This window comes from Cololabis saira, chromosome 23 (assembly GCF_033807715.1).
Source record: "Cololabis saira isolate AMF1-May2022 chromosome 23, fColSai1.1, whole genome shotgun sequence".
Lineage (NCBI taxonomy): Eukaryota > Metazoa > Chordata > Actinopteri > Beloniformes > Belonidae > Cololabis > Cololabis saira.
This window is the reverse complement of record NC_084609.1, coordinates 21,922,825-21,948,222: the sequence shown is the minus strand read 5'-3', so window position 1 is coordinate 21,948,222 and position 25,398 is coordinate 21,922,825. Positions and strand designations below refer to the sequence as shown.

General features: G+C 41.2%; 1 protein-coding gene across 5 annotated transcripts in view; it reads right to left on the bottom strand.

The window, feature by feature from the left end:
• The window catches only part of cald1a (caldesmon 1a), a 77,273-nt gene that overhangs the window by 5,383 nt on the left and 46,492 nt on the right, over positions 1-25,398 (bottom strand). For 2 of the 5 annotated variants that reach the window (XM_061715120.1, XM_061715121.1), the window contains exons 4-12: positions 22,669-23,092; positions 20,164-20,270; positions 17,579-17,846; positions 15,143-15,280; positions 8,037-8,080; positions 7,786-7,861; positions 6,002-6,142; positions 5,712-5,807; positions 2,209-2,280 (exon numbers count right to left, since the gene is read on the bottom strand). In XM_061715120.1, the coding sequence (XP_061571104.1) occupies positions 2,209-2,280; positions 5,712-5,807; positions 6,002-6,142; positions 7,786-7,861; positions 8,037-8,080; positions 15,143-15,280; positions 17,579-17,846; positions 20,164-20,270; positions 22,669-23,092 (1,366 nt within the window). Of the gene's footprint in view, positions 1-1,526; positions 1,927-2,208; positions 2,281-5,711; positions 5,808-6,001; positions 6,143-7,785; positions 7,862-8,036; positions 8,081-15,142; positions 15,281-17,578; positions 17,847-20,163; positions 20,271-22,668; positions 23,093-25,398 lie in introns of those variants that run through there. The other 3 variants (XM_061715123.1, XM_061715124.1, XM_061715122.1) reach the window with 3 other exon arrangements.

The window sequence follows — 25,398 nt, the reverse complement described above, 5'->3', positions numbered from 1 at the left end:
AAGAAAGATACGACTGTTTATTTGTGTCTGGTTTAATCAGACGTGTTTGAAATTGTAAAACTGTCAATCAGCCATTACAGAACCTGCTGAGGTATCTTCATTGTCAAATAAAACCCCAAAACGAACACATAAAACAAGCCATGAACAGTTTCTCCATTAGAGCACTAAAAAGTTGAGTGAAGTTAGACTGGGAATGGTGCTGCGTGATGGCCGGAGTAGCAGCGGTGATGCAAGACAGCCATCGGTGAAAAGCGTGAAAAGCCTGCAAAAAGTGCGCTGATAAAGCTTTTAACAACAACTGCCTTCAGTCTGAACGCTGGTTTGGGTGTCGTTTCATCTTCTCAAACAGGCTGTTCCTCAGCATGTTCATCAACACTTAGAAAAACTGGAAAAACTCCTTAACAAATTAGAAGTTTTATAACTAACTTTTAACTATACAACCCGACTCCTGGGAGCTCGTTCAGGCAGGCAATCTCGAGCAACGGTTATGTGCAGCATGAAAACTTCTGTTTCAGCCCCCCTGCATAGTTCAGTCCATTCACACCCTCGTGTTTATAGATCTGCTGCTCCTGAAATCCCTCCTCTTCCCCAGCTTCCACCTGACGGCTTGGGGTCTTTGGATTGGGCGTTAAATTATGTGCACCTAGAGATGGGCGGTATGGACTAAAAAATGTATCACGATCATTTCTGGCATTTATCCTGATAACGATAAAAATGACGATAAAAAAATACCAACACAAAAAGTGTCATCAAGGGGAATATTTCTTTCTTTCTTTCTTTCTTTCTTTCATGCTCATTTCTTTCTTTCTTTCTTTCTTTCTTTCTTTCTTTCTTTCTTTCTTTCTTTCTTTCTTTCTTTCTTTCTTTCTTTCTTTCTTTCTTTCTTTCATGCTCATTTCTTTCTTTCTTTCTTTCTTTCTTTCTTTCTTTCTTTCTTTCTTTCTTTCTTTCATGCTCATTTCTTTCTTTCTTTCTTTTTTTTTCTTTCTTTCTAATTTCTTTCTTTCTTTCTTTCTTGCTCATTTCTTTCTTTCTTTCTTTCTTTCTTTCTTTCTTTCTTTCTTTCTAGGCTCATTTCTTTCTTTCTTTCTTTGTTTCTTTCTTTCTTTGTTTCTTTCTTTGTTTCTTTCTTTCATGCTAATTTCTTTCTTTCTTTCTTTCTTTCTTTCTTTCTTTCTTTCTTTCTTTCTTTCTAATTTCTTTCTTTCTTTCTTTCTTGCTCATTTCTTTCTTTCTTTCTTTCCTTTTCTCTTTATTTCTTTCTTTCCTTTTTTCTTTCGGGCTCATTTCTTTCTTTCTTTCTTTCTTTCTTTCTTTCGGGCTCATTTCTTTCTTTCTTTCTTTCTTTCTTTCGGGCTCATTTCTTTCTTTCTTTCTTTCTTTCTTTCTTTCTTTCTTTCTTTCTTTCTTTCTTTCTTTCTTTCTTTCTTTCAGGCTCATTTCCTCAATTTAATGTTTTTACCGTGAGATGATAAATTCTTACCGTGGGGAATTTTTTTGACGGTTTATCGTGAACGGTAAAATATCACCCATTCCTATGTGCACCACCCCCAATATTCCTCTATTGACCAAATCAGAGCCGAGAAGCCAAAACTCATGTATTTTATCTTTTGGAAACCAATTGAAGTGAATTGTATTTAGTGTATTTTTAGAAAGCAACAGCTGTTTATTGTTCATGATTTACCCTTTGACAAACCTGTCCAATCATAGATTCCTGAGTTCAGCCTGTAACTCTGCAACTAAAAGAAGCAGTAGCGTCCAACCAGAGCAGACAGAGTGCAGCCCAGACAACGCCAGACAGAAAAGAAAGTCAACGGCGTTGCAACAGAGTAAAATAAGCGCTTTGAGGAAACATTGATTAATTACTCCTTTACCTCTCCAGGCTTATTCCAGACTGAACAGTGAGGTCAACTAGCTATGAGAGTTCTTTAAAACAAAAGCAAACACAAGTATTTGTTACTCCCATTGCTGCCCCAGCGGGGTTCAAATGAGCGCTTTTTCTCTTGACTGACAACAACTGGAAACCGAGGAAAACGGTGAAAATCCGTCCAAAAACCACAGAAATATTTAGCATAATTGAAGCTTGATCTGGCTGTATTCCGCCGGGTATAAATACTCACTTGTGTAAGACTGGTACAGAAATACATTTGCAAATAATTTCTTGGTGTTTCTAGACGGCAGTAATGGGCTGAGATCAGCTAAGGCTACCTTTGTTGGGGTGCCGCCTTTGTTTTCCCATAAATTCCTCTTGTTGGTGACGTCAACCGGCTTCAGGTCCTGCTAGAGTGAACCGGGACAAAAGAGACAGGGGTCAAAGTGTTGAATCAGAGGTGCTCAGCCTACGTAGAGCCAGACTATGTCAGCTATGCGGTGGCGGTGCCTGAGTACTTGAGATGTAGAGACAAATCACTGATGGACATCACTGAACTGAGAGTTTGTCAAGAGGAAGTGGAAAAAATGCACTGTGGCTATTAGCAAGAGGATGAGGCACTCAGAAGGAGCCTCTTCCTCTGTTTGGAATGGGTTTGACCTCAAACTATCCCATAATATCCTCCCTCAGCTCTGCTATGCGTTGCCTATTTTCAGCACTTGGCTTTGGTCCCGTCAAAGATTCTTAAAAGAACTGAGATCGGGGCTCCAGGACATCGGTTCTGGTGTCCTTCAAAAGGATTTGGATGAACCAAGATCCACGTTTAGGTTCCTTGTCTTCAGACATGAAGGTAGATTGGCAACAGATTTATTTTTAAAATCATTCCACCAAATACCAACATACCGTATTTTCCGCACTATAAGGCGCACCTAAAAGCCTTTAATTTTCTCAAAAACTGGCAGTGCGCCTTATAATGCAGTGCGCCTTATATATAATCATTACGGTAATTTCTGTTACTGTAGTCAGGGGGATTGTAGCTACTGTAGTTGGTGTCGCCGAAGTAACGGCGCTAAAAACGTCAGGAATCGTCACAGACGTTCAAGACAACAGCAGCGACGCTGACTTGCATAATGTCGACTTTGACGAGACGAAGCAAAGCTGGTTTTTATTTTGTTAAAAAAGTTTGACATACGGTACTTTTCTTCTTGGTTTTTTTTTTTGCATTTGCTGTAGGATTTTGTAGCATTTCCTGTAGCGCAGCTCCATCAGGTAGATACGTAACTCAACCCCAGCCACTATAGTACGGTATTTTACCATATATTTCGTGCGCCTTATAATGCAATGCGCTTTATAGTGCGGAAAATACGGTAATCCTCTTTTGATGGCTGGGACCCCAGGCCCCCACCATAATGCTCCCACCACCATGTTTCACAGTGGGAACCATGTTTTCTGGGGGTTGAAGCCATCTATTTTCCTTTGACAAACAAAAGCAGCATCCACATACCTAAACAGTTCCGGTTGGTCTCTCAAAGGGACCAACTTTCCTCACACTCATCCAAACATTTCAAATATTCACAGGGCTACTTTAAGTCGCTGTGTGAGCAATAAATCTCCCCCTGGACGGCGACCTTTAAGGTCACTGTAACAAAGAACCTGCATGGCAGTTTTCCTTTAAACAAGCCCATGAAGAGGCTGGTTCAGCAACTCTCAGCTTTGCAGACATCTGAGGTTTGGTTTCCTGGGAACTTTGCATTTTCCTTTGTTTTTCTTTAAATCAGATTTGTCTCTTTGTATTGTGCAATAATGCAACTGTTTTAGACACAGTAAACCACCTTGGGATGAGCATCAACTAGCTCATGTCTGAATTTCTGTACTTTTTGACGAGGTGATATCAGAATTAAGGAATTTCTCACAATAAAGGGTCAAAGATATTGATTCATGGAGGTTTAAATGCTGCCTGATTGTTCAGGTGAGGTTAGAAGGCAAAGTCAATTGGCCGCCAATAATTCAAACCGCCTTAAGTTTCACTGCGTTTTACACACACAAAATAATGAGAAATATTTATTATTTAACATTCAAAAATGAACCAAATAGGGGCCTTAGCAGTGAGAAGTGCTTTATTATGTAAAGTTTTATAAATAATGCAACCACTGGGTCAATAATCATCTTGAGCTTAACTGTATGTGGACGTTACAAAGACTTGCAGACTGCAGCAAGTTCAGAAATGTCACAACTTTATTTATGGCCACCAGGTGGTGCCAGATGGAAAAAGTGTCAGGCTCACTGGCTTCACTGCATTTTTTCCTTTTTTGAAGATTTATGCCTAGTAATTATGACATTATATAATAATACAGCGGGGCTGATGCAAGAGGCAGAACAGGTTCTCATGAAGTGAACCAGAGTGGACTGAAGTAACTGCGACTAAGCTCCTGCAGGACGACGGCTCTCATGCACAACAGCTGCTGAAGCCTTACGACAAACATCTGCAGAGTTCAATGATGCCAAACCGTGTGGGTGTGGTGGTCTGACTGCATTTGGCCATGACCTCTTTAACAGTTATCTGATTCTGATTAAAATATTTCTAAAACCTAAATGGTACGTGGGTATACATGACATCATTCTGAGCTCCCACTTGAAGGCGATATATTAAGATGATTTTTTAGAAGTTAATTAAATTTCCTGAGGTCTGTGATGTATTTTGGTCAAAATACCACTGTGATACAGTTCAAAAGCGTCCTTTTTAACCGTTTCTTTACAGCTGTGTGCATAAAGGCTGGTTTTAGGGGGCGGAGTCAGACACACAACTAGACTCCGCCCCCTCTGGTCTTTCCAGTGCTCCTCTTTTGAAACTGATGAAACAGTTAATGTGATTTCATGTAAACTTGGGTGGATATGAAAATGTGGAAGGTGAATAATCCTAATGTGATACGAGTCTGGGATGTCACAGTAGACTGAAAAGCTGTATTTTCAGGGAGAAGGTTCTAATTTTACTTTTTGCCGTCAAACATAGGGTTGCCACCCGTCCCGTAAAATACGGAATTGTCCTTTATTTGATAAAAAAAATGTTGCGTCCCGTATTGAACTAATACGGGACGCGATTTGTACCGTATTTTCATTAACTTTTACACCATATTCTAGTTGAATTATTGAAATAAATTAACCTTTACACCATATTCTAGTTGAATTATTGAAATAAATTAACTTTTACACCATATTCTAGTTGAATTATTGAAATAAATTAACTTTTACACCATATTCTAGTTGAATTATTGAAATAAATTAACTTTTACACCATATTCTAGTTGGATTATTGAAATAAATTAACTTTTACAACATATTCTAGTTGGATTATTGAAATAAATTAACTTTTACACCATATTCTAGTTGAATTATTGAAATAAATGAACTTTTACACCATATTCTTCACCTGTAGGCTATATTATACATCTGGGCTGATGTGGACATACAGTAGCATAGGAGGCTATTTCAGTTGCTAGTATGGTTGTCTGTCTGTACAGTCATGCAAGTTCAATGCTATTAAAGCACTTTAAACTTGAAATCAAAGCATTTTGTTTTTTTATATAAACATTTTATATAAAAATAAACACATTTTTATTCAGTTTAGAAGTTTGGGGGCTTTTTTTTTTGGCTCCTGCGCTGCTGAAATCAGGGCGTCCCTTATTTCTATTTCTGAAAGGTGGCAACCCTAGTCAAACACAAACAGTAATTTTTGTTTTTTTTTTCACAATATTTCCCCCAAACTCCAAAAACGTTCCTCCTTTGGAAGCCTGTGTCTCCCTGTAGGTCCACATGGCTTCATTTCCTGGCAGCAGCGACCTACCGCGGGCCTTCCTCCTGGCGTCTTGCTGCCCTCTGGGGTTTTATTCAGCCAGTCGTTGATGCGGCCCGCCACGCCCGTTTTAATCACAGCTGTTTCCTGTGTGGACAGGGTCAAAGGTCAGCCAAAGTTGGTCATCCCTGACAGCAGGGCAGAGCAGGAAGTTACAATGAATTCAACTCTTTCCTCTTTCTTTCTTTTTTCTGCTCAGTCACACAAGTTTTGACCTTACATCCTCATTGACCTCTTTTGTTCTTTTAAAAAAAAAAAAAAAATTAAAAAAATCATTGTACCTTGAATGAACTCCCGCCGCCTCCAGGCGAGCTGAAGACGTCGCCTTTTTCCCACATGCTCTTAATATTTCGTATGCTGTCGGTGACTATGGGGAGATCGGCGGCTCCAGAGCGGGGGGATCGAGACTCCTTGTTCTCTCTCTGCGGAGACGGAGAAGGCCGCGTTTAAACTGGTGAGCAGCAGCTGCTCTGATCATAGCTCAGATAACTCTCTTATTTAAAAACACCACATGAGCTCTCTAATAATAACAGCGGTAAATTCCTGTAGTGTCTTTCATATGTGCCCGATGCGGACTGATGAATAAAAGCGTGGTTTTCAAATCAGCAGAGACCCGTGCAGGCTGTGGCTTACGTAAAGCTCATGTACAGGTTTATGACGTTAATCTGGTCTGCCGGCACAGGTTTGCGTGATACAAGTGAAATAACATAAAATAAAATAGAAATCACTCTCTCAGGCCTTCCATCTGAAAGCAACAGTATGATGCATCTGAAGGCTGAAAATGTTCTCCTGTCTGTGTTTGAGCTTTTAAGAGCAGAAACACACAAAAGGGCTGCACAGTGATGTCACTAGGTAAAGGAAGAAAAGCCTAAAAGTGTCCCCGCAGAGATAAAGTATGTTTGGAGTGGACTTTGCAGCAACATTGCAGACCATTTACTTGCATAACAAACTATAAAACCTGAATCAAAGTTGTTTTACATTTTAACATTTTAAACAGAGTTTTGTGATTGTGAGTTAGCTACTGTATGCTAAGCTAAGTCAGGTCAAATCATGTAAAAAATTGATAAAAATCATTTGATCACACTTAGTCTTACGCATAAAGTCTTACGCATAAATGCTATTTCTTTTTACCAATGCCATTATTGTATTTATTTAACAAAAATGAAGTCAAAAGGAAAAAAACAAAACCCAACATGTGCTAAGTGCTAAGTACCCCCATGATTCAGTAGCCTGCAGGTCCACAAGTAGCACAAGTTTAGTAGCAATTACTTAAAGTAGTTGCTTCATGTATACATTTATCATTCTCTCACAGCAATGTCAGTATTTTAGCTTATTGTTCATATCCTATGATATCAGTAAGAAGGTTCTGGTAACCTGATACAAACCATCACACTTCCACTGATGTGCTTGATAGTATAGTAACTGTTCACAGCCTGCGGTGGGTATGAGCTGTCTGCGGAAATGCTACTAATGCCCAAACATTGTGGTTTGTTCGGATTTGCTGGGACACCCCCGTCTGAATCATTGGCAACTATCTTGAACTCTTTCCACTTCAGAATAATCTTTCTAATGTAAGAACGATGGACTACACATTTTTGGAAGTGGTCAGGATTAAGGTGCAGCAATGATTGCTTCTCCAAGACCATTCCTTACGTCTTTCCTTCTTAGTATTGGGTTTTAACAGAGTATCTAAGTGCTCCAGAGCCACGAACTGCCAAAAAAGTCTGCTTTTGCAGAGGCATGCACACCTGCTTATGATTATTTCATTAAGGGATGTGATTAGCAGCACCTGGCTGCAGCTTAACCATTCAAACGCTAAGCCTGGAAAGGGGGTACTTTATATTGCCCACTCGTCTTTTGGCCTATTTTTGGCTTCATTTTAGTTAATAAATAAATAATGGTGAAAGAATTATGACGTTTGGCGGAGGTTTGCTTAATACGCTTAATGTGATTAGATTACTTTTATTATGTTATGACATTGAAAAATACAGTATTAAAAAGAGGAATAGCAGCTTTTGCATGTGATTGCATGAGAAATGGGCCAAGTGTTTAAAAAAATGCTAACCTGAGCAGCCGAGGTGTACTGTTCCAGCCGGTTGTCTATCTTGGACACCACAGGAGAAAGAGCGGTCTTCACTGTGCTGTTGGCCAGGTGCAGGTTATTAGCACACAGTAAGGACTACATACGATTTATATACAGTTTAATCTATAGACTGTAGACACTCAGGTGGGAAGTGACGCAGCATCTCTGGATAATGTCATTCTAATTCAGCTGAGACAGTTTTGTGAGACAAAAGACATGGTTACAATTTTTACCTTTTCTGTGCAGACTTGTTGAGGAACTCTGCTCGCTCTCCGATCTGTACAGAAAGATCACAGAGTTATAAATAACATTCCCACTGGTTTTGTGCATGCATCCCTTTTTTGGTGCATGAACTGATTCCTGACTGAAGGCCGCAGGTCAAGTATGTGGACACGCATATCCATCCATCCATCTATCCATCATCTATACCCACTTGTTCCTATATAGGGTCACAGGGATCTGCTGGAGGTAATTTTTAGTAGTGGTGGTTTTATTTGTGTGCAAAAGATGCTCTGCAAACATGCACTCACAGCACAAGAAAAACACAGCATGCTTTTGTTTTTCTTTTTTCTTTTTTTAATCCCTGTGGTTACTCTGTGGGAATCTCAGAGCACTGTTTATGATACGCGACAAAAAGGCTAAAAGAGGAGGCAAGCGCATATTCTCCTCAGTCATATTAAAAAAAGCCCTTTAAGCGGACAAAAGAGACTGCAGAAAAAGCTTCTCTTCCCCCTCCCTTCTCCGTGAAAAGGGACCTTGCGTTCAGCTGCTACCGAATGTGGGAGTTCCCAAAATACTCTCCGACAGGAAATTCCCCATTCTCAGACGCGTTTTTAAAGAGCTGTAGCCATCCGTATGCAGTTACAGTAATCCTGTTAACCCTAATCGCTTTCCTGCATATCCCTACAGTCTGTCCTTCATTTCAGCCGGCTGTCAGAGAACAGTGTGCTTTATCTACAATACAGAGCAGGGTTATGCTGGTTCACTGCAGATAACATGACGGCGAGCGTTGGGGACTCTGCGTTCTACTGGGAGATTATTCCTGGTACTGAGGCATTTTTTTTTTCCTTCCACATTTTGTTGGAACAGAAGTTATAAAATTGCAGTTGTGAAGCGGAAAACATGCAACGGCAAAAGGAATGGAGGAAAAAAAAAAAAAAGCATATATTCTGAGTTTCATGCATGTACTTTTTGGAAATCGGAAATAGGTTTTTGACAGAGGTCACTGGGGCATGAAATTCACTCAGCACAGAAATTGAGCAGGAAATTGTTCAATTTATGTGAGGAATATAAAAAAAATTTGAGCTGCATTTTTGCAACTTTGTGTGGTTCTGCAGAAAATAAAAACCTGGAATGGATTCACATTTCAAAAACTCTCTATTCTCATAGAGCTGTTAAACTCGTAATGTGTGGAGCAATATCAAAAAGGTTGGGCCACAAGTAAAATTGCTCAACTTCTAAGGATGGGACACGCCCCCGTAACTTTCTTGTTATGGCTCATAACTCACACAGCAGGAAGGTCGTTTTATTTTTTCCTTTTTTGTTTACGTGCAGCTTAGCTTTCACTTGTTTGCTAGCCTGGCCAGGCAAGCCCTTTTAATTTACAATAATTATCTTGTTAAATGTGTCCGGTGCTGCCTCCATTTGCAGCCATTTCTCCTGGTACAGAATGTACCGAACAAAAAGCAACTGGGCGGGCTTTATGCGATGACACATTGTGGAGTATGCAAGAGCAACTTTTCAAAATTACCAGTATCGATGAAGAATTGCTATCAAAAATAACTTGGATCAATGAGTTTTTACTGCAAAACCTGCAACAGCAGTTCTCTGTTGTTCCTACTCAGCAGCTCTGCGTTTTAAAAGTCTTATCGATACTAGCCCGTCGTCACTCTGCCTACGTCACATGCTTTATTTCTTTAAGTGGTAGTATGTTTATCCACAGACAGTTTCTTCTGCAACTTTTGATTGTGCGCTTAAATTGAGTTTATAACAACTAAAATGCTTATTTATAACACTGGTTTTATCAAATGAAATATGTATCCAACAGCAACAGTCAATGACAACATGATGACACACTGAAGTTTACAGTTAATGTGGTAAAACCAAAGTGTGAGTTTACAAAGTTTCCCCAGGAGGTGGAGTAGTCGTAGCAACTTAAAAGATGGTGTGTGATCACCAGCCAATCAGGATTGGTGTGATTATATAAATGCTTCTGAAGAATACATGAGTGGGCGTTTCCCGTACTTAGACATCGAAACGGATGCTACGAATGACAACCACATTTTACAAAGTTTCCTCAGGAGGTGTAATGGGATGGCAGCCTGCTGGTTAGAGTTAATTAAGTCTAAATTAAGGGAACATGTCCAGTTTATATCTGACGTAAACATAACTTTATCTTAATGGTTTAATGTAGCGGGACGTCCCAGTCGTCTGTGCCTCGTAATTTGTTGTTTTCTTTGAATCAACTCATTAGAATGATTGTACGAATAAAAATGTACATTTTTAGGTTTATATTTAATTACATTTGACAAAGTTGGGTAATGTTTGTCCGGTGAAAAGTAAATGATATCTACCAAAATTTGGTTGGCAGTTTTTTAAACTGATGGTACAAATATATGACCCGAGGAGTGAAAATAAAGTGCAGTGAATGATGCAACATAACACAGACAACATTTGTGAATATTTGGGTTTTTAATTTCGGCGATACATTAATGATGCGTACCAAGACAACGGACGAGTGGACTGCACAGTGACGCGGCAAAGGGGTTGGACGGAGCTGAAATGTGATTAATGATTCTTTGTCGCAACTACGCTCACAGGCTGGGTGTTAGACCTACACTGTTGTTGGCATTTATACCTGTAATTACACCAGCAAACGCTAGGTAGTATTCTGTGTTTTTTGTCTGCAGTGGTGAGCTTCCTTCCGTTTACTTCCCTTAAGTAGCCCAGACAGAGCAAAAAAAAAGCCATCTTACGTATTTTGGAGCTGATAATGGTCAAGCAACAGTCATTTCTTTTTACAAATGTTGCAGCAATCCATCTTTCTCCCCAGTTTCAAAATGGCAAAGAACTGGCAGTAGTAGTTGCAGTGGGAAATGTGTAGAAGGAAAACACCAAGTGGATCAATTGCATTTGTGCAGCACAGCAGCCAACAAAACAGGAAGACGTGAATAAAACTGAAAAGAGATGGTTAAAAAGATGGAACTTTTGTATGTCTGTGGTATTTTGTCCAAACCATGTCTGAGAAATTCCATGTCAGACAGATGCATCTTTACGAATAGATGTGAATTAGATTGGCCAGCTAACTGTTTAGGCACTCTTGTGCGGTACCAAGTGTATTTCAGCTAAATATGCTTTTGAACCTTCCGCTGGAAAATGTTTAGGGCCAATTGCAAAAACCAGGAGCCAGAAGAAAAAGTTTCAGAGATTCCCAAAGGTATTATTGTACGACTCGTTGAAGTAATTTAGCATAAATATATACTTTTCTCAAAACTGAGCTCAAACAAAGAAGAATACCAGATCCAGCCCTGTCAAATGACCAGAAACCCAGTCCTAAATGGTTGTTAATGTTACTTTGTGTCTGCTAGCACATTCAGCTAAGCCATCCCCATCAATATACTAACGTTACATCCACAACTTTCCCTGTTCCAACCGAACGACTAAAAAGAAGTGCACGCTGCTTTAAACAACAACAATATTTGTCTACAAACCCTGCTTTGATTAAAATAGAAGACGATGGTTTATAGTATACGTAAGAACTAAATGCAATTTGTGTGAATCATATGTAATCAGGAGATCCATGAAACACAATCCAGCATTTAAACACAATAAAAGCTAAAACTTCTCAGCAATATTCAATAAACGATTTAGTTGTCTATGGCATGCAACACACACACACACACACACACATATGCACAACAGTACGTACAGTGAACATGATGACGAAGTAAAGCTGTGTCTGAGGCGAGTGCAGTGGGGTGGAGAATTGAATTAGAACAAGATTATTTACTGTACGTAACTGACCGCGTTCAAACAAAGTTCTGGGTTCTAGTGTGACGAGAGCTCGCTATCAAAGCCAAACTTCCAGCCTCGCTGGGACGGGCCAGATGGATATTACAGCTAACTGTCACTAATTAGATTTTGTCCACTGGCTGAAAATTCCCCTCGATTTTCAGTGTGTGGGAGTTGCCTGTTGGCAACGCTGGAAACATTTATTCACATTTGGTTTGATTAAGCGTTCCATCTCTGTGACAAAAATTTATCTCCAGATGAGGAGGGAAGGGAGACGCAGCGGGTTGATCTTTCTTTTTTTTTTATTTGAAGATGTCAGCAGAATTTTAAATTCTCTCGCTTCATTGAGCCTCTCTCCATTTAGAAGCGCTCCTTCATCTCAGTCAGCTAACACTTCATGCAGACGGCTAAAAGAGGTGAGAGGTGCAGAGGTGCAGACGTGGGTCATTTGCTTGAGTGTTGCTGTACTGCCAGATTAGAGGAATTTCAAACACGCAGGAACATTATAAATTTTCACTCCATTCTGTTAATAATTGTCTGCAACAGAATGCAAATGCATTAAAGGACAACAATATGCAAAGTGTTTTAAAAACTGGTGCTGGTTTAAGCATCTTCCTGTGTTTATAAAAGAAATGGCTAATAAACTGACTGCTCGCCCCAAAATAGCATCTGTTAAACTGCTTAATCATGATTACAACTCAAACTGAAACTTTTCCAGAGCATCATGAACCAGCCAGTCTGAAAAGTGAAGCCGGTGGTGAAGTAGTTCAGCCGGGCCGGTCATCCGCAGAAACAGTCAGGCTCCGCTGGATTCGGCTTTGATTTCCAGGAGACGGCACCAACGGACTCGGAGGGAAAACACCTCTGGACAGGGCTGGGATGACTTGTCAACGTAATCGAATCATCTGCATCGATGCTTCGGATCCAAAAAAACTAAATACATTTACAGCAAAAGCATGGAAGCAAAAATGCTCACTCAGTCTTGAAAATGTGTGGACATATTTCATTCATGACATTGTGGTTTGCAGCTAGCATATCACACTAGCCGTACAGCGATGCACAAACATTTGCAGAGAAAACCCTATGGAGCGTTTAGTGAGTTCTCTTAACTTGTTTGTTCCTTTTCTGCAAAGGGTTGTTTATCAAACACTGATTTTAGTAGGAGTGGAATGTTGCACAAGTCGAGTTATTTGTTATAAATGCACCACTAACGTTAAAGGGATTGTGACATGAAAAACACATTTTTCTTGATTTTTTGTGTTTTGTTGGGTGTCTTGACATCAATTACACCCAAAAAACAACGAACTTTTAACATTCAGTGTATTGTGTGCTTTCTGGGATTTTCCGCATAACTGTGCAAAAACGGCGCATGTGGTTTGGTGGCGGGTCGTTACGTAACGATCCGCTAAATCACCGCCCCCTCCACCCAGCTCCCTGTCTCCTCTCCTCTCCAGCGCACCATAAAGGCTGATTTATGGTTCCGCGTTACACCGACGCAGAGCCTACGGCGTAGGGTTACGCGGCGACGCGCAACGTACGCTGAACCCTACGGCGTAGGGCTCTGCGTCGATTTAACGCGGAACCATAAATCAGGCTTAACACGGAGCTGTTTAGTGTTTAGAGCCTCTTTTGTTCTAATCACCGGAGGAAAACTGCTAAGAACACCCGCGGCCACTGACTGGACTTAAGATAAGGTGACACTGCTGCTTGCATGCCTTTATTTTTATGATTGTTTGCTGTGGTTCGCCGTGCTGCTTTTCCGTGCATGCTTCGCCTGTCGCTCCCGGCTCTCTCCGACGCCGCTGTGAGCGTATGGCTGGAGGAGGAGGAGGTTTGGAGGAGGAGCGGAGCAATGATTGACAGGAAAGGGGGAAAGGAAGCATTTTTCACGGCGCAAAAAAACACTGTAATAAAAAGCCAGGAATAGAGTACTAGAGTGAATATTTTCTTGTTACACTCTTTTAGACACATTTGAGGGATGTTGGCCAAGACTTTTAATAGTGTTAAAAGCATGTTAAAAATGATGTCACAATACCTTTAAGCTCTGTCTAAAACTGTCGTCAGTCCTGCTGCATTATTTTGCACTAATAAACTCACCTGGATTTTATGTCAGTTTAATGATAACATATAGACATAACCATTTGTTTTAGGTTTGGTTGTTTCATCCACTATTTCAATTTTCTATACGCTGGTATTGTTTCTTTGCAAAGAAATAGAAACAAAAACACATTGGCTGCATTTTTATTTGCACTTGATTTTTATGTCTGTGTTGCCCCTGGCTGATTTGAATTTTTAATTTATTTTGTTGGATTATACATCTGGCTTCTGAATGAGTTATGTTGCAGAACTTTATTCTTCTCATTAGATTTCATTTTGAAGATATTTCTGAGCAGCAGTAAAATGTTAATGTTATAATTCTTAGTAAATCTCTTGTGTATTCTTAATTGTGTAAATGGTGCATTCACTGAGTAATGGGAAAATATTAGCTGAAAAAATAAATTGATAGATTATTTGAAAAATCAGTCCACAGATCAGCAGACAATTTGGAAAAGTAATCACTAGATTAATGGTCTTTAAAAAATAGTCTGTGACAGCCGTAACTCTGCCCATCACTGGATAGATGTACAACAAATCAGAGGAAACCAGCATGTCACGTCGGCAGTAAATGCTCTTGTATGTTCCCGTACGGCTCATCACATTTCCTACCTCGTTGTAATTGGTCCGGTACGTTCTGTACCGTTGAAAATGGCTGTGAAAGATACGAGTACCAGACCCGCTTCACAAGAGAACCTTTGAACACTAGATGAATATGACTGGCCAGACTAGAAGTACTTTTAAAGTTCAGTGCTACTGAAGGGGGCTTAGTTCAAATCAAATGCCTGTCATTCTTGAAAAACAGAAAAACAAAGCAAAAAGAACAAAAACAAAAAACCCAGGGTAAAAGGTCAGCCTACCAATCATAAGACAGATAACTTCATAGAAATCTCGCAGGTCATCAAAGCCAGCTTTGAACTGCTCCTTGTTATACTGCCTTTCATCCAGCGGGGAACACTTTTATCTGTTTTGTCTGAGCGGCGAGGAGCAACGCCGGCAGGTAGTCAGTCAGGGGGAACAGTTTGAATCCACGTCATATTTTCTCTCACGTTTGCCTTTTTCTCAGCTAAGCAACTCAATGGATTAACGTCAATATTTAGCTTGAACTGTCGCCAGCTTTGCATACTTAAGACTCTTTTCACTGCATTATACGCTAAAAGAATGGAAAGCATGCCAGAGATAAAAACTAATGAGGGTTTAAGGCTTTGCCAGAGGTGAAAGGAGGAGGACGTACCTTCAGAGACGATCCTCGGGGGCTGACACACTTGAAGGGTTTGTCGTCCCCGTCCACAATGTCTTCCACTTTCTGCCTCTTCTCTGCAGCCTCTGCTCTCCTCCTTTCTATCTCCTCCTTCATCTTCCTCTTCTCTTCCTGAAAAAGAAAACCAAGGCAATGTTAAAGTGATACAAAGGAACTCTTGTACTTTTGAACTCAGGGTTTCCCTACGGGCATGGAACTTAATTTGCTTTTGCATCCACCGTCTGAGCAGACAGACTGGCTTCTCCCCGTTAATGTGACTCTTGGAGATCCTTGAAAATGTGAGGGTCGTGTGACTTAAACACAGATAGACAAGCTCTTCTCTTTTCTTGCCCATTTAAAAATACGTCTAATCCTTTGCTGGCCTCGAAGAATGCATTGGAAAGCAGCGGCTTACATAATATCATCTGCTGTGTCTTTTCACAACTTCAAGCATAACAAGGGGGACTTAGTGCTTCCGCTGTAGCCATTAACTTTTGCTGATCCAGCTCAGAACATAGCAGTATTAGTGCAATCGTACTGAGGAGGCATGTCCATGCACTAATGGAAACGATATCTTCTCTTCCGCCTGGTTGCGTTTCTTGATAATTGTGCCGGTTTTTCTCCTTTGCCATCTAACTTTTTCCAGGTCGGCAGCCAAGTTCATCTAGCTCGCACGTCGTTTCCCCAGTTGGCAACCAGTGCAAATACGGATATATAATATCAGTCGCTTTTTAAAGATTTAAGCAACTGATGGAAAAAAAAGGAAATAAATTGGAATTGGCATTCATCCCCTCTTCCACCACGGATAGTTGCTTCTCTGCTGTTGCTGATGTGTGACATAATGTGCGTTTCCATAAGCAGGGGTCTGAGATAAAACCAAGAGTGCTGGAACTATAAAAGGGCCGAATCCTCCTCTATCTTTTCAGTTGTTGTGTCTCTTTTTAAAGTGGGTGCCCCGGTAGGATCTAGTTATTTAGGAAACTGCCACTTGAACAAGGTCATCTCTTCCTGCAGCATACCCAGTTAGTACCAAGTCAAAACATCCCCGTCAGCCAGCTGTAGGGACTGTTCTGAGTACCTAAACCACTTGTTTTAACATAGACTATTCTAATAATATAATAAGATATGTCACAGATAGTCAACAATCAGAAATAGATACAGGATATCAGTTCAGTGACACTCAGCATATTCTTATTTACAGTTAGGGCTGGGCAATATGTCGAGATTTTAATATATATCGATATATTTTCAAACGCGATATGGTACGAGACAATTTCGTTCGATTAAAAAAAAAAAATAATAATAATAATATATATATTTTTTTTTTATGATTTTGATATAGCTTATTTTGTGACAAATTGACTTGAATGTTTTATTTGAGATTTGCACAAATGTTTTGTTATTTGCACAACTGTCAACCTCAGTGGAAAAGTCGGCCTGTTAATGTCTACATTGTATTAATTGCACAGTGTATTTTAATTTAATTGTTATGCAGGAAAGGGATATTTGTTTTATTTTATTCAAGAAGCATTTTTATTCTATATATGCAGGCAGTTTATTTTTATTTCATTTGTTTTATACATTTTGATATTGTGCAGACCTCTGTTAATAAAGGAACCTGTGTGACATTTGGCACGATGCTTTGTATCAAACTGTTTTTTTAAGGGTTTGCCTCAGAAAAAATGAAGCTAACAGAGATGCTATGCTATAATGCTTTGGGGGAAACCCCAATTAAGGCACAGAAAAAATATCGATATATATCGAGTATCGCCATTCAGCTAGAAAATATCGAGATATGACTTTTGGTCCAAATCGCCCAGCCCTATTTACAGTCATCAATCGCCTCAAAATACAACCCAAGCCATAGTATAGAGTTAACAAAAACCACAATTAATTCATGAACCGTTCACAAAAAGGGCTGGTACTTGGCAGTATATCAGCCCTCTCCAGCTTCCTTGTCTGGTTAATTAGTCTCTCTCCATCTCTGGGCCATCTTTTAATTACAAACCAAAAGGCCTCATTAACATCACACATAAGGAGGAAAACAGGGGCAGATAGTGAGAGACGGGGCCGCCACGTTCGGAGCCAAGATCAACAAAGAAGACCGGCCATGGAAACATTGCAAAAAGCGAGGCCTCGGCTCCAACGGCTGAAGGGAAAACGAATGGCACTTCACGTTCAGGTGAGGACAGGAACACAAAGGAAAGACGAGGTTATCGCGTTTGAGATACATACGGACTCTGTTGTTTTGGAAATGATGTATGCAACTTACAAGCGGGACGCAAATAGCTGTGATAACAGTAACATATGGAGAGATAACATCGCGGCGGTGCCGGCGTGAGTGTGATGCATGAGTTTCAGTCCATGCAGGTGCAAAGGCTAAATCAACATAAAAATGCGGAGAAAAAATTGACAGGCTTGTGAGATCACCTCGTCTTTGGCTCTCCTCTCCTCCTCCTCCTGCTTCTTCTGCCTCTCCTCCTCCTCCAGCACCTTCTTCCTCTCCTCCCTCTTCCTCTTCAGCTCCTCCAGCTCCACTTCGGCCTCCTGCTGCTTCTGCCTCATCCTCTCGAACTCCTCGCTCTCCACCTCGTCGCGGCGGCGCTTCAGCTCCTCCAGCTTGCGCTCGGCCTCCAGGCGGGCGTCGTCGTCCTGCTCGTCACCGCCGGACACCTCGGGGGAACGCATGCTGCCGCGACTGGCAGCGGGCACACCAAGCACAGATGCGGGTTAACCCTCGACATTTGAGCCGGTATTAATATTTAAACACAGTCTTGAAGTGTTTTATCTCAGAGGAAAACACAAGGACAAACAGCAACAATCACCTTTCCACGGGTAATGTTACAGTTAATCTCAAGTGACACACTAACATTTCAAGTTAAGGAATTTATAGAAAAACACTACGGGTCTGCTACACCTGAACAAAATAAGCCTGTTTTCTTGGAAATCCCATTCAGATATGCTTTTTAATAATCTTGCAGAAGCCGCAGGCAACGTTTTCATGCTTTAACGCCATCCTGTTTGGAAAACAACAAAGGCCAGACTGCAACGTCTATGATCTCCTGGGTGAATAATCTGACTGTGCAGCACGTTTTAACACTCTTAACTCTACTTTGTGTTTGATCTCATAAAGTCCCTTAAATAACAGTGATCTTTGCTTGTGTGGGTAATCTTTGTGATGACACTATTAAGCTACTTCAGTGGTCGACCAGAGTGACCACTTCAGAATAAAAGCCTGTTTTTGTGCACTAGAACATAATAAGTACCAGAAAGAGGCGGAACTAAAGGTTCCTTTGGGAAAACACTGACATAGAAAACACATGTTGAGATACATTTTTCGTGAGATGCAAAGAAATTGAACAACTGCAGAGAAGAGGATCATTTCAAAAGGCAGTTTTCATTTTAATGTTCAATTTCTTTTTAAAATAAGGTTCTGATATTAATAATTAACAATAGTGTACTTTGTGGATGGCATGGGCACTGTACTCAACCAGACTCTCTGCTTGTGCCTGTGATAGTAACTGGCTCGTGTCCTACACACTTGTCAGGGGAATGAGCTCAATGGCCGAAAAATCATCTTTGTTGGTACAAAAAAAAAAAAGAAAGTCTGTATTGAGAAAGCTACAGCCAAAGAACACTGGCTCCCTCGCTGCAAGAAGTTATTGGTGGCACGGTGTTTCCTCGATGGGGATAAATGAACAGAAGGGGCTGGGGAGTGACGCCATGCCAAGCAAAGTTTTGCCCTGGAATCTGCTTTGTGATGATGAAACATCGAAGCTAAGACTGAAGTCAGATTTATGCAGTAAGAAGGTTTTTTTTCCCTGTTTCTTTGCTGTTTTTCCACTGTCGGCTCTCTTTTTGTCACAGTTTATGTCTGTACATTGAAGAGACAATGTGGGCCCACTGGTGTCGGGAACCCTACGTCGTATCCTCACATGCACACCCCAGAGATGTAACAATGCACTGGGTTGAAACAGACCACAAAAATAGCACTGAACTGTTTGGTAACATTGCATTTCCATCTGCATATCTCTTGCTACAACTCCTTCATCGTTTTCAATCCGGGTAGAAAGACAGTTTGCTGTAAAAATCAGTCAAAATGAGTCTTGGTTAACGTTTATCAGCTTAAACTCATATAAAATGTGCTTTATTTGTGCCGTTGCTATGTTTGAGATATATATGATATATATATATATATATATATATATATATATATATATATATATATATATATATATATATATATATATATATATGAGAAGTGAACAAAAGGAAGCTTTGCACTGCAGGAAAAAACCTGCACTGCCACCTAGTGTTCGGTGGTGTAATTACAGAACACAAATGACGGCTATAAACGCCAACTGCAGCTTGGATAACATATGCACACTATGTCGAACGGTTTAAGCTCAGTCTTTGAGATGATAACAAGCTCGTATTTGTATAATGTAGCCTGTGATTGCTAGTCCCAGCTTTAGAGAATTTTGTCTCATTCGTGTTTTTTACCATGCAGTCACTCTGCTGCTTGGTTTTGGAATTGTGCCGTGTTTAACTAAACACTGACTTTAAAGGCGTATTTATTTGTTAGTATGCTGCATGTGGCTATTGCATCATGCATGTTACCACTGAGTCAGTTTTCCCTGGATATGGGGTGTGTTAGCAAGTTGAAAATGTCAGCAGCATCACTCACAAAATGACAGGGAGGTTTTTTCTTGCTACACAAAGTTAATGTCTACAGGCAGGAATCTGATGGAATATTGGTTTTAAACCTTCAAAATTCATCTAATTCTTTCAAATCCAGTTGTCACCCACTCCACCTTTTTCAGCAATACTCCACGACCTAACAACATTAAAGTAATTGTTTTTACAGCCTTATCCTTAGCTCGGGAGACCACGACTCTGATGGCATTGTCAATAACCTGAATTCTTGCATATTTCAGAACACCTGGTTAGATCGTGTCGGGCCTCAGAGTGAGAACCAGACAATGACTCCGTGTGTGTCGCCGGTTGGCGTGTACCTGAGGGTCCTCTCGGGTTTCCTGTGCTGTGTGGGAGCCGCCTCCTCATGCAGCCCTCCGTTGTGCTTCATCTGCTCCTCTCTGTCCTCCCTGGCCCTCTCGTTCACCTGCAGCCGTGCACAAAAACAAAAACACAGCAACAGTGAAAAAAACCCTCAAAAACAAGGAGTGAGGTGGCACCATGACGGGGGTCTTTGTGCTGATAAAAACAAAAAGAGAGCAAACGGGAAATAAAATAAAAAAACTTCACATCTCACTGCCTCCAGGATGAAGTAACCACTCTTACAAGTTATCTCATAACGGGGGTCTCCAGCTGTTTCTGTCCTTTTATTGCCCGTACAGTTTCATTATCATGAGCAAAGCCAGTCAAGTCTTAAAGAAGACCATGTAATATTGCATTAAACTTAAACCATTTCTGAGAAACATACATCTCAGTAGTGTTACCCAGATAAAAGCGGGAACAGTTTCACTTGAAAGGCGAAATTACAAAGATAATTGCTTCTTTTTCCGAGCAGTGTTTTTAAAATACAGACAGACAAAATAAGAAGAGCTACAGTACAAAAAACAAACAAACAAATAAAAAAACACTGCTGATTAGGGTTATCAGATAATTAGAGTAATCAGAGACACAAATACAAAGGGAAGCTGCCCTTGAATGTTAAATGCTCGTTTATATTTGAGCATCAATGAAACCCTGCTCATAAAAGGGTGATACATTGACAATTTGGTATTTGTGGTTAATAAAAAACTACTAAAGCTTCCCTTTTTTTTTGCTTCTTACAATAGACATAGTATATGAAATGCTTCTCCGCTACGGTCTAGAAATTTGACTGGAAGTGCACATGATGTGACGGCTCAGTAGCTTCAAATTGAACATTATGCTGCTGTGCTCCTGTGAGCTGAGTGGAGGCAGTGAAATGTGATGTGCTGCTCAGGTGGAAGACATGCAGGAAAAAAAAACACACACGCCGTGACCACTTTGTGGAACATAATCTTATTAAAAAACCGACCGCACGTATGCAACCGCACTTCGGAGACAGTGAGCTCGGTTTGCCACCGGTTTGCAAAAATGGTGCAACCCACACGAACCACACTTGATAACCTGAGGTGTCTGGGTAATTTCAGCATCTGGCTCCGGCGTGAATGATGCTCTCATCAAGAGGGGTTTTTCTTTGTGTGTGTGCGTTAGGAATGGGTGATATTTTACCGTTCACGATAAACCGTCCAAAAAATTCCCCACGGTAAGAATTTGTCATCTCACGGTAAAAATGATAAATTCCCGTTGATGATGTTTTTGTGTAAAGTCGAATTTATGGTTCTGCGTTATGTACGTGAAGGAAGGAAGGAAGGAAGGAAGGAAGGAAGGAAGGAAGGAATGAGCCAGAAAGAAAGAAAGAAAGAAAGGAGCCAGAAAGAAGGAAAGAAAGAAAGGAGCCAGAAAGAAAGAAAGAAAGAAAGAAAGAAAGAAAGAAAGGAGCCAGAAAGAAAGAAAGAAAGGAGCAGAAAGAAAGAAAGAAAGAAATGAGCCAGAAAGAAAGAAAGAAAGAAATGAGCTAGAAAGAAAGAAAGAAAGAAATGAGCTAGAAAGAAAGAAAGAAATGAGCTAGAAAGAAAGAAAGAAAGGAGCCAGAAAGAAAGAAAGAAAGAAAGAAAGAAAGAAAGAAAGAAAGAAAGAAAGAAAGAAAGAAAGAAAGAAAGAAAGAAAGAAAGAAAGAAAGAAAGAAAGAAAGAAAGAAAGAAAGATAAAAGGATAAATTCCCGTTGATGACGTTTTTGTGTAACAAACATGGCGGATCTGAGAGTGAGATAGATTCATAGTTAAAAAAGTGGAGTTGAATTGGTATTTTTTTTATCGTCATTCTTATCGTTATCAGGATAAATGCCAGATATTATCGTGATACATTTTTTAGTCCATACCGCCCATCCCTAGTGTGCGTGTGTTATAGTCTTGAGGGATTTCTGCTTTTGCATCGACTATAAGACACATCCAGACGCTGAATTTACCCAGAGATTATCCGTGCTGTGCATCACACCTCTACTGAATTCCTTACCGCATGCAAGATACCTGATTATCCTCTGAGTGCTGTATCTCAGATACCTCAGCTTCCTCTTCAGTGTCATTTCTCAGTAACATAGGCTCGTTCTCAGTTGAATTATCTACATTATCATCCTCAGATACCTCTTCAGCCTCCCCTGATGCTACCGCATCCTCCTCGGCCTCTGAATTTGCCGACTCGGCCTGATTTGAACTCTCACTGACTACTGATTGTGTTTCTTCCTCAGCGAGGTCCTATGAAAAAGGATTATAGCAGTTCTTTGAAACACAACATCTGTGACTTGCATTTGAAATACGATCCGCGGAGGACTCTACAGCCATACCTTGTTTTGCATTTTGGGCTCGTCGGTCGACGTCTGCAGAAAGAGCGGCACATTTTGCAGGAACCGTCAATTACCAAACAAAAAAAAAAACGGTCAAATAAATGAAAAGGAATGAAGACAACTGACCTGTTCTCTCATGTAAGACCTTCTGGGTTTGTCTTCCACTACTTCAACTTTCTCCTCCTCCTCTTCCTCCTCCTCTCCTCCCAGAGGAGCGGCCTCCTCCTCTTCCTCTCTTGGCCTCTCCCGCTCCTTATCCTCCCTTCTCGAGCTGTAGGCTGCCGCCTTCTCCTCTTCGTCCACGTTGTCACGGTTACGTCCCCTGCGCCAGGAGGAGGGCCTCTCCTCCTCCTCTGTGTTGTTCTTCTCGGCGGTGGCGAGGCCGTCGTTGCCCTCCGTGGCGGTGGAGTCCTGGTCCTGTCTCTCCATCGCCTCCTTCATGCGTTTCAGTCGTCTCTCCTCGCGTTTGGCCATGCGATCCATCAGGGCTTGGTCATCATCGTCTCCACCGCCTCCGTAGGAGCTGCTGACAGACACGGTTTCTGTCACACTGGGGGAGAGAGAGAGAGGAGACAAACGCTTCATTGTGAATTCTCTTCTTTTTTTTGTGTTAATGAAGAGGATGCACTGAGGTCAGTAGACGTCAGCTGGACAATGTGGGTGGGGAGGTGAAATACATCACATTAACTGCTGTTACTGCAGAAAGGCTCTCCAGTCGTCAATCACCTTAAGGTGTACTTAACAGCCAGAATCGTGAGCATACACTGGTTTATTGATCGTTTTCACCAGAACAAGGTTTTGAATATTCACTCAGACCAGAATATTAACTTAGGCCTTTAATTAAACAAAGATTTTACTCTGATTTCAGGTTTAAAGATTTCAATCCACCCACTACCAAGGAGGGTCAATGCAGCCAATCTCATTGTGTTTGGACCAGTTGTATTGGCTGGATTTAACCACTACAGGCTGAATTAAGGTTCTGCGTCACACCAACGCAGAGCACACGCCACAGCCGTGACGCCGTTGTGAACCCTTCGGACTTCTCCGTCTCTCCATTTCTCTGTGGTGCAGTACCCCCCGCGACCGCTAGTTAGCGATCTTTTTCTGAAGGGTTTATCCGACTTTTTCCAGTCACAGTAAATCAAAGAGATAAGGACAACTATTGTGCCAAAAACAAAAACAAAACAAAAAAAAAATCACACATAAACGAAGAAAAGAGCCCTGAAAGTTCACGACTGCTTCAAACCGGAAACCGGAAATGCATTGCTACCAAGCGAACCAATCACAGTCCTCTCCGTCTGCGTGTGGTCTGCGTCGCCTCGACACGTAGTTACAATTTTCGGGAGGTGCACGTCAGTGACAGCACAGGTGACGGCGTCTCTGTTGAATTGACAGGGCAAAACCCCTTCTGCAGATCTCTGCATCGCCCAAGATGTACCTAAAAAAACTTCTGACTAAGCATCGCGGCGAAGCAGACCACAAGCACGGTGAAAAAAACAATGGACAAACCATAAATCATGGGATCCACTGGCTTCTGAAGACAGGAACACGCCAATGATGATTATGGAAGAGGACGAGATAGCCAACTAGAGTGACTTCACAAAAAAAAAGGTCTGACAGTACACACACACACCTCTAGAAATCAGTACTAAACAACCCGTTTTGTCTACTACTCTGGATCCTCCAACCCACGTACCCTGTTTTCCACCATAAATAAACTCTTCAAGCCTCACGACAAGATTTCATCCTCATTCACTCCTTAGAAATGCAACAACCTTATTTCATTTTTCAACTCCAAAATAGAAAACATTTCACTGCTATGCCGATGACACTCAACTCTACATCTCCACCAAAACCATAATTCCAGCTATTCTCTCCACCCTCACCAACTTCCTCACCGACATAAAAACCTGGATGAACCACAACAGCAATAAAACTGAAACTATAATCTTTGGCCCAAAATTCACCGTCCACACCTCCCAGAACTTCTCACTCGTCATCGATGGTTACTCTGTCACTCTCTCCCCCCGGTCAGAAACCTTGGCATTTACATGGACCCTGCACTCTCCTTTAGGTCACACATAAACCATGTCACCAAAACATCCTCCAGTACACGCCTTCGACCCACTCTCTCCTTCTCAGTTGCTGAAGCACTAATTCATGCCTTCATGCCTTCATCACCTCCAGACTCCACTACTGCAATAGCATCCTGTATGGCCTCCCTTCCACTGTTCTTCAAAAACTGCAACATGTTTAAAACTCACCCACACCCCCTCCAGAGAACACATCCCGCCCATCCTCCTTCAACTTCACTGGCTTCCCGTAAAACAATGCATACATTTCAAGATCCTCCTCACCACCAACAAAGCTCTAAACAACCTTGCCCCTTCCTACCTGACAGATCTCCTCCATCGCCCCATTCACCCCCATCCAACACGCTCCACTGACGCCCGCACCCTCACCCCCATTACCAGGACCAAATACCGCACCATAGGAGACATAATCTTTAGTATAACTCCATCCCCCTGGCCCTCCGTAACGCTGATTCACTGCTGTTTTTTTTTAAAAAGCCATCTCAAAAGCCATCTCTTCAACACCTGACGAATCACGTCACGGTCACGTCTTTCTGTGCACCTCGTCATGGGTTTCACAGCAGTAAAACCCATCCTATTCTGACCTACAAGTCTGACAAACATTATCCTTCCATTCACACAATCAACAATGACTAGCAACCTCTAGGTTCTGTATCAGCATCCTCCGGTACAATCCCCTTGTTGTTCCACCAGCCCAGGATGTACGTCTGAGCTCATAGAGAGGAAACACTCATGACCACAAAGGAGCGTCTGTCTTGTTGAG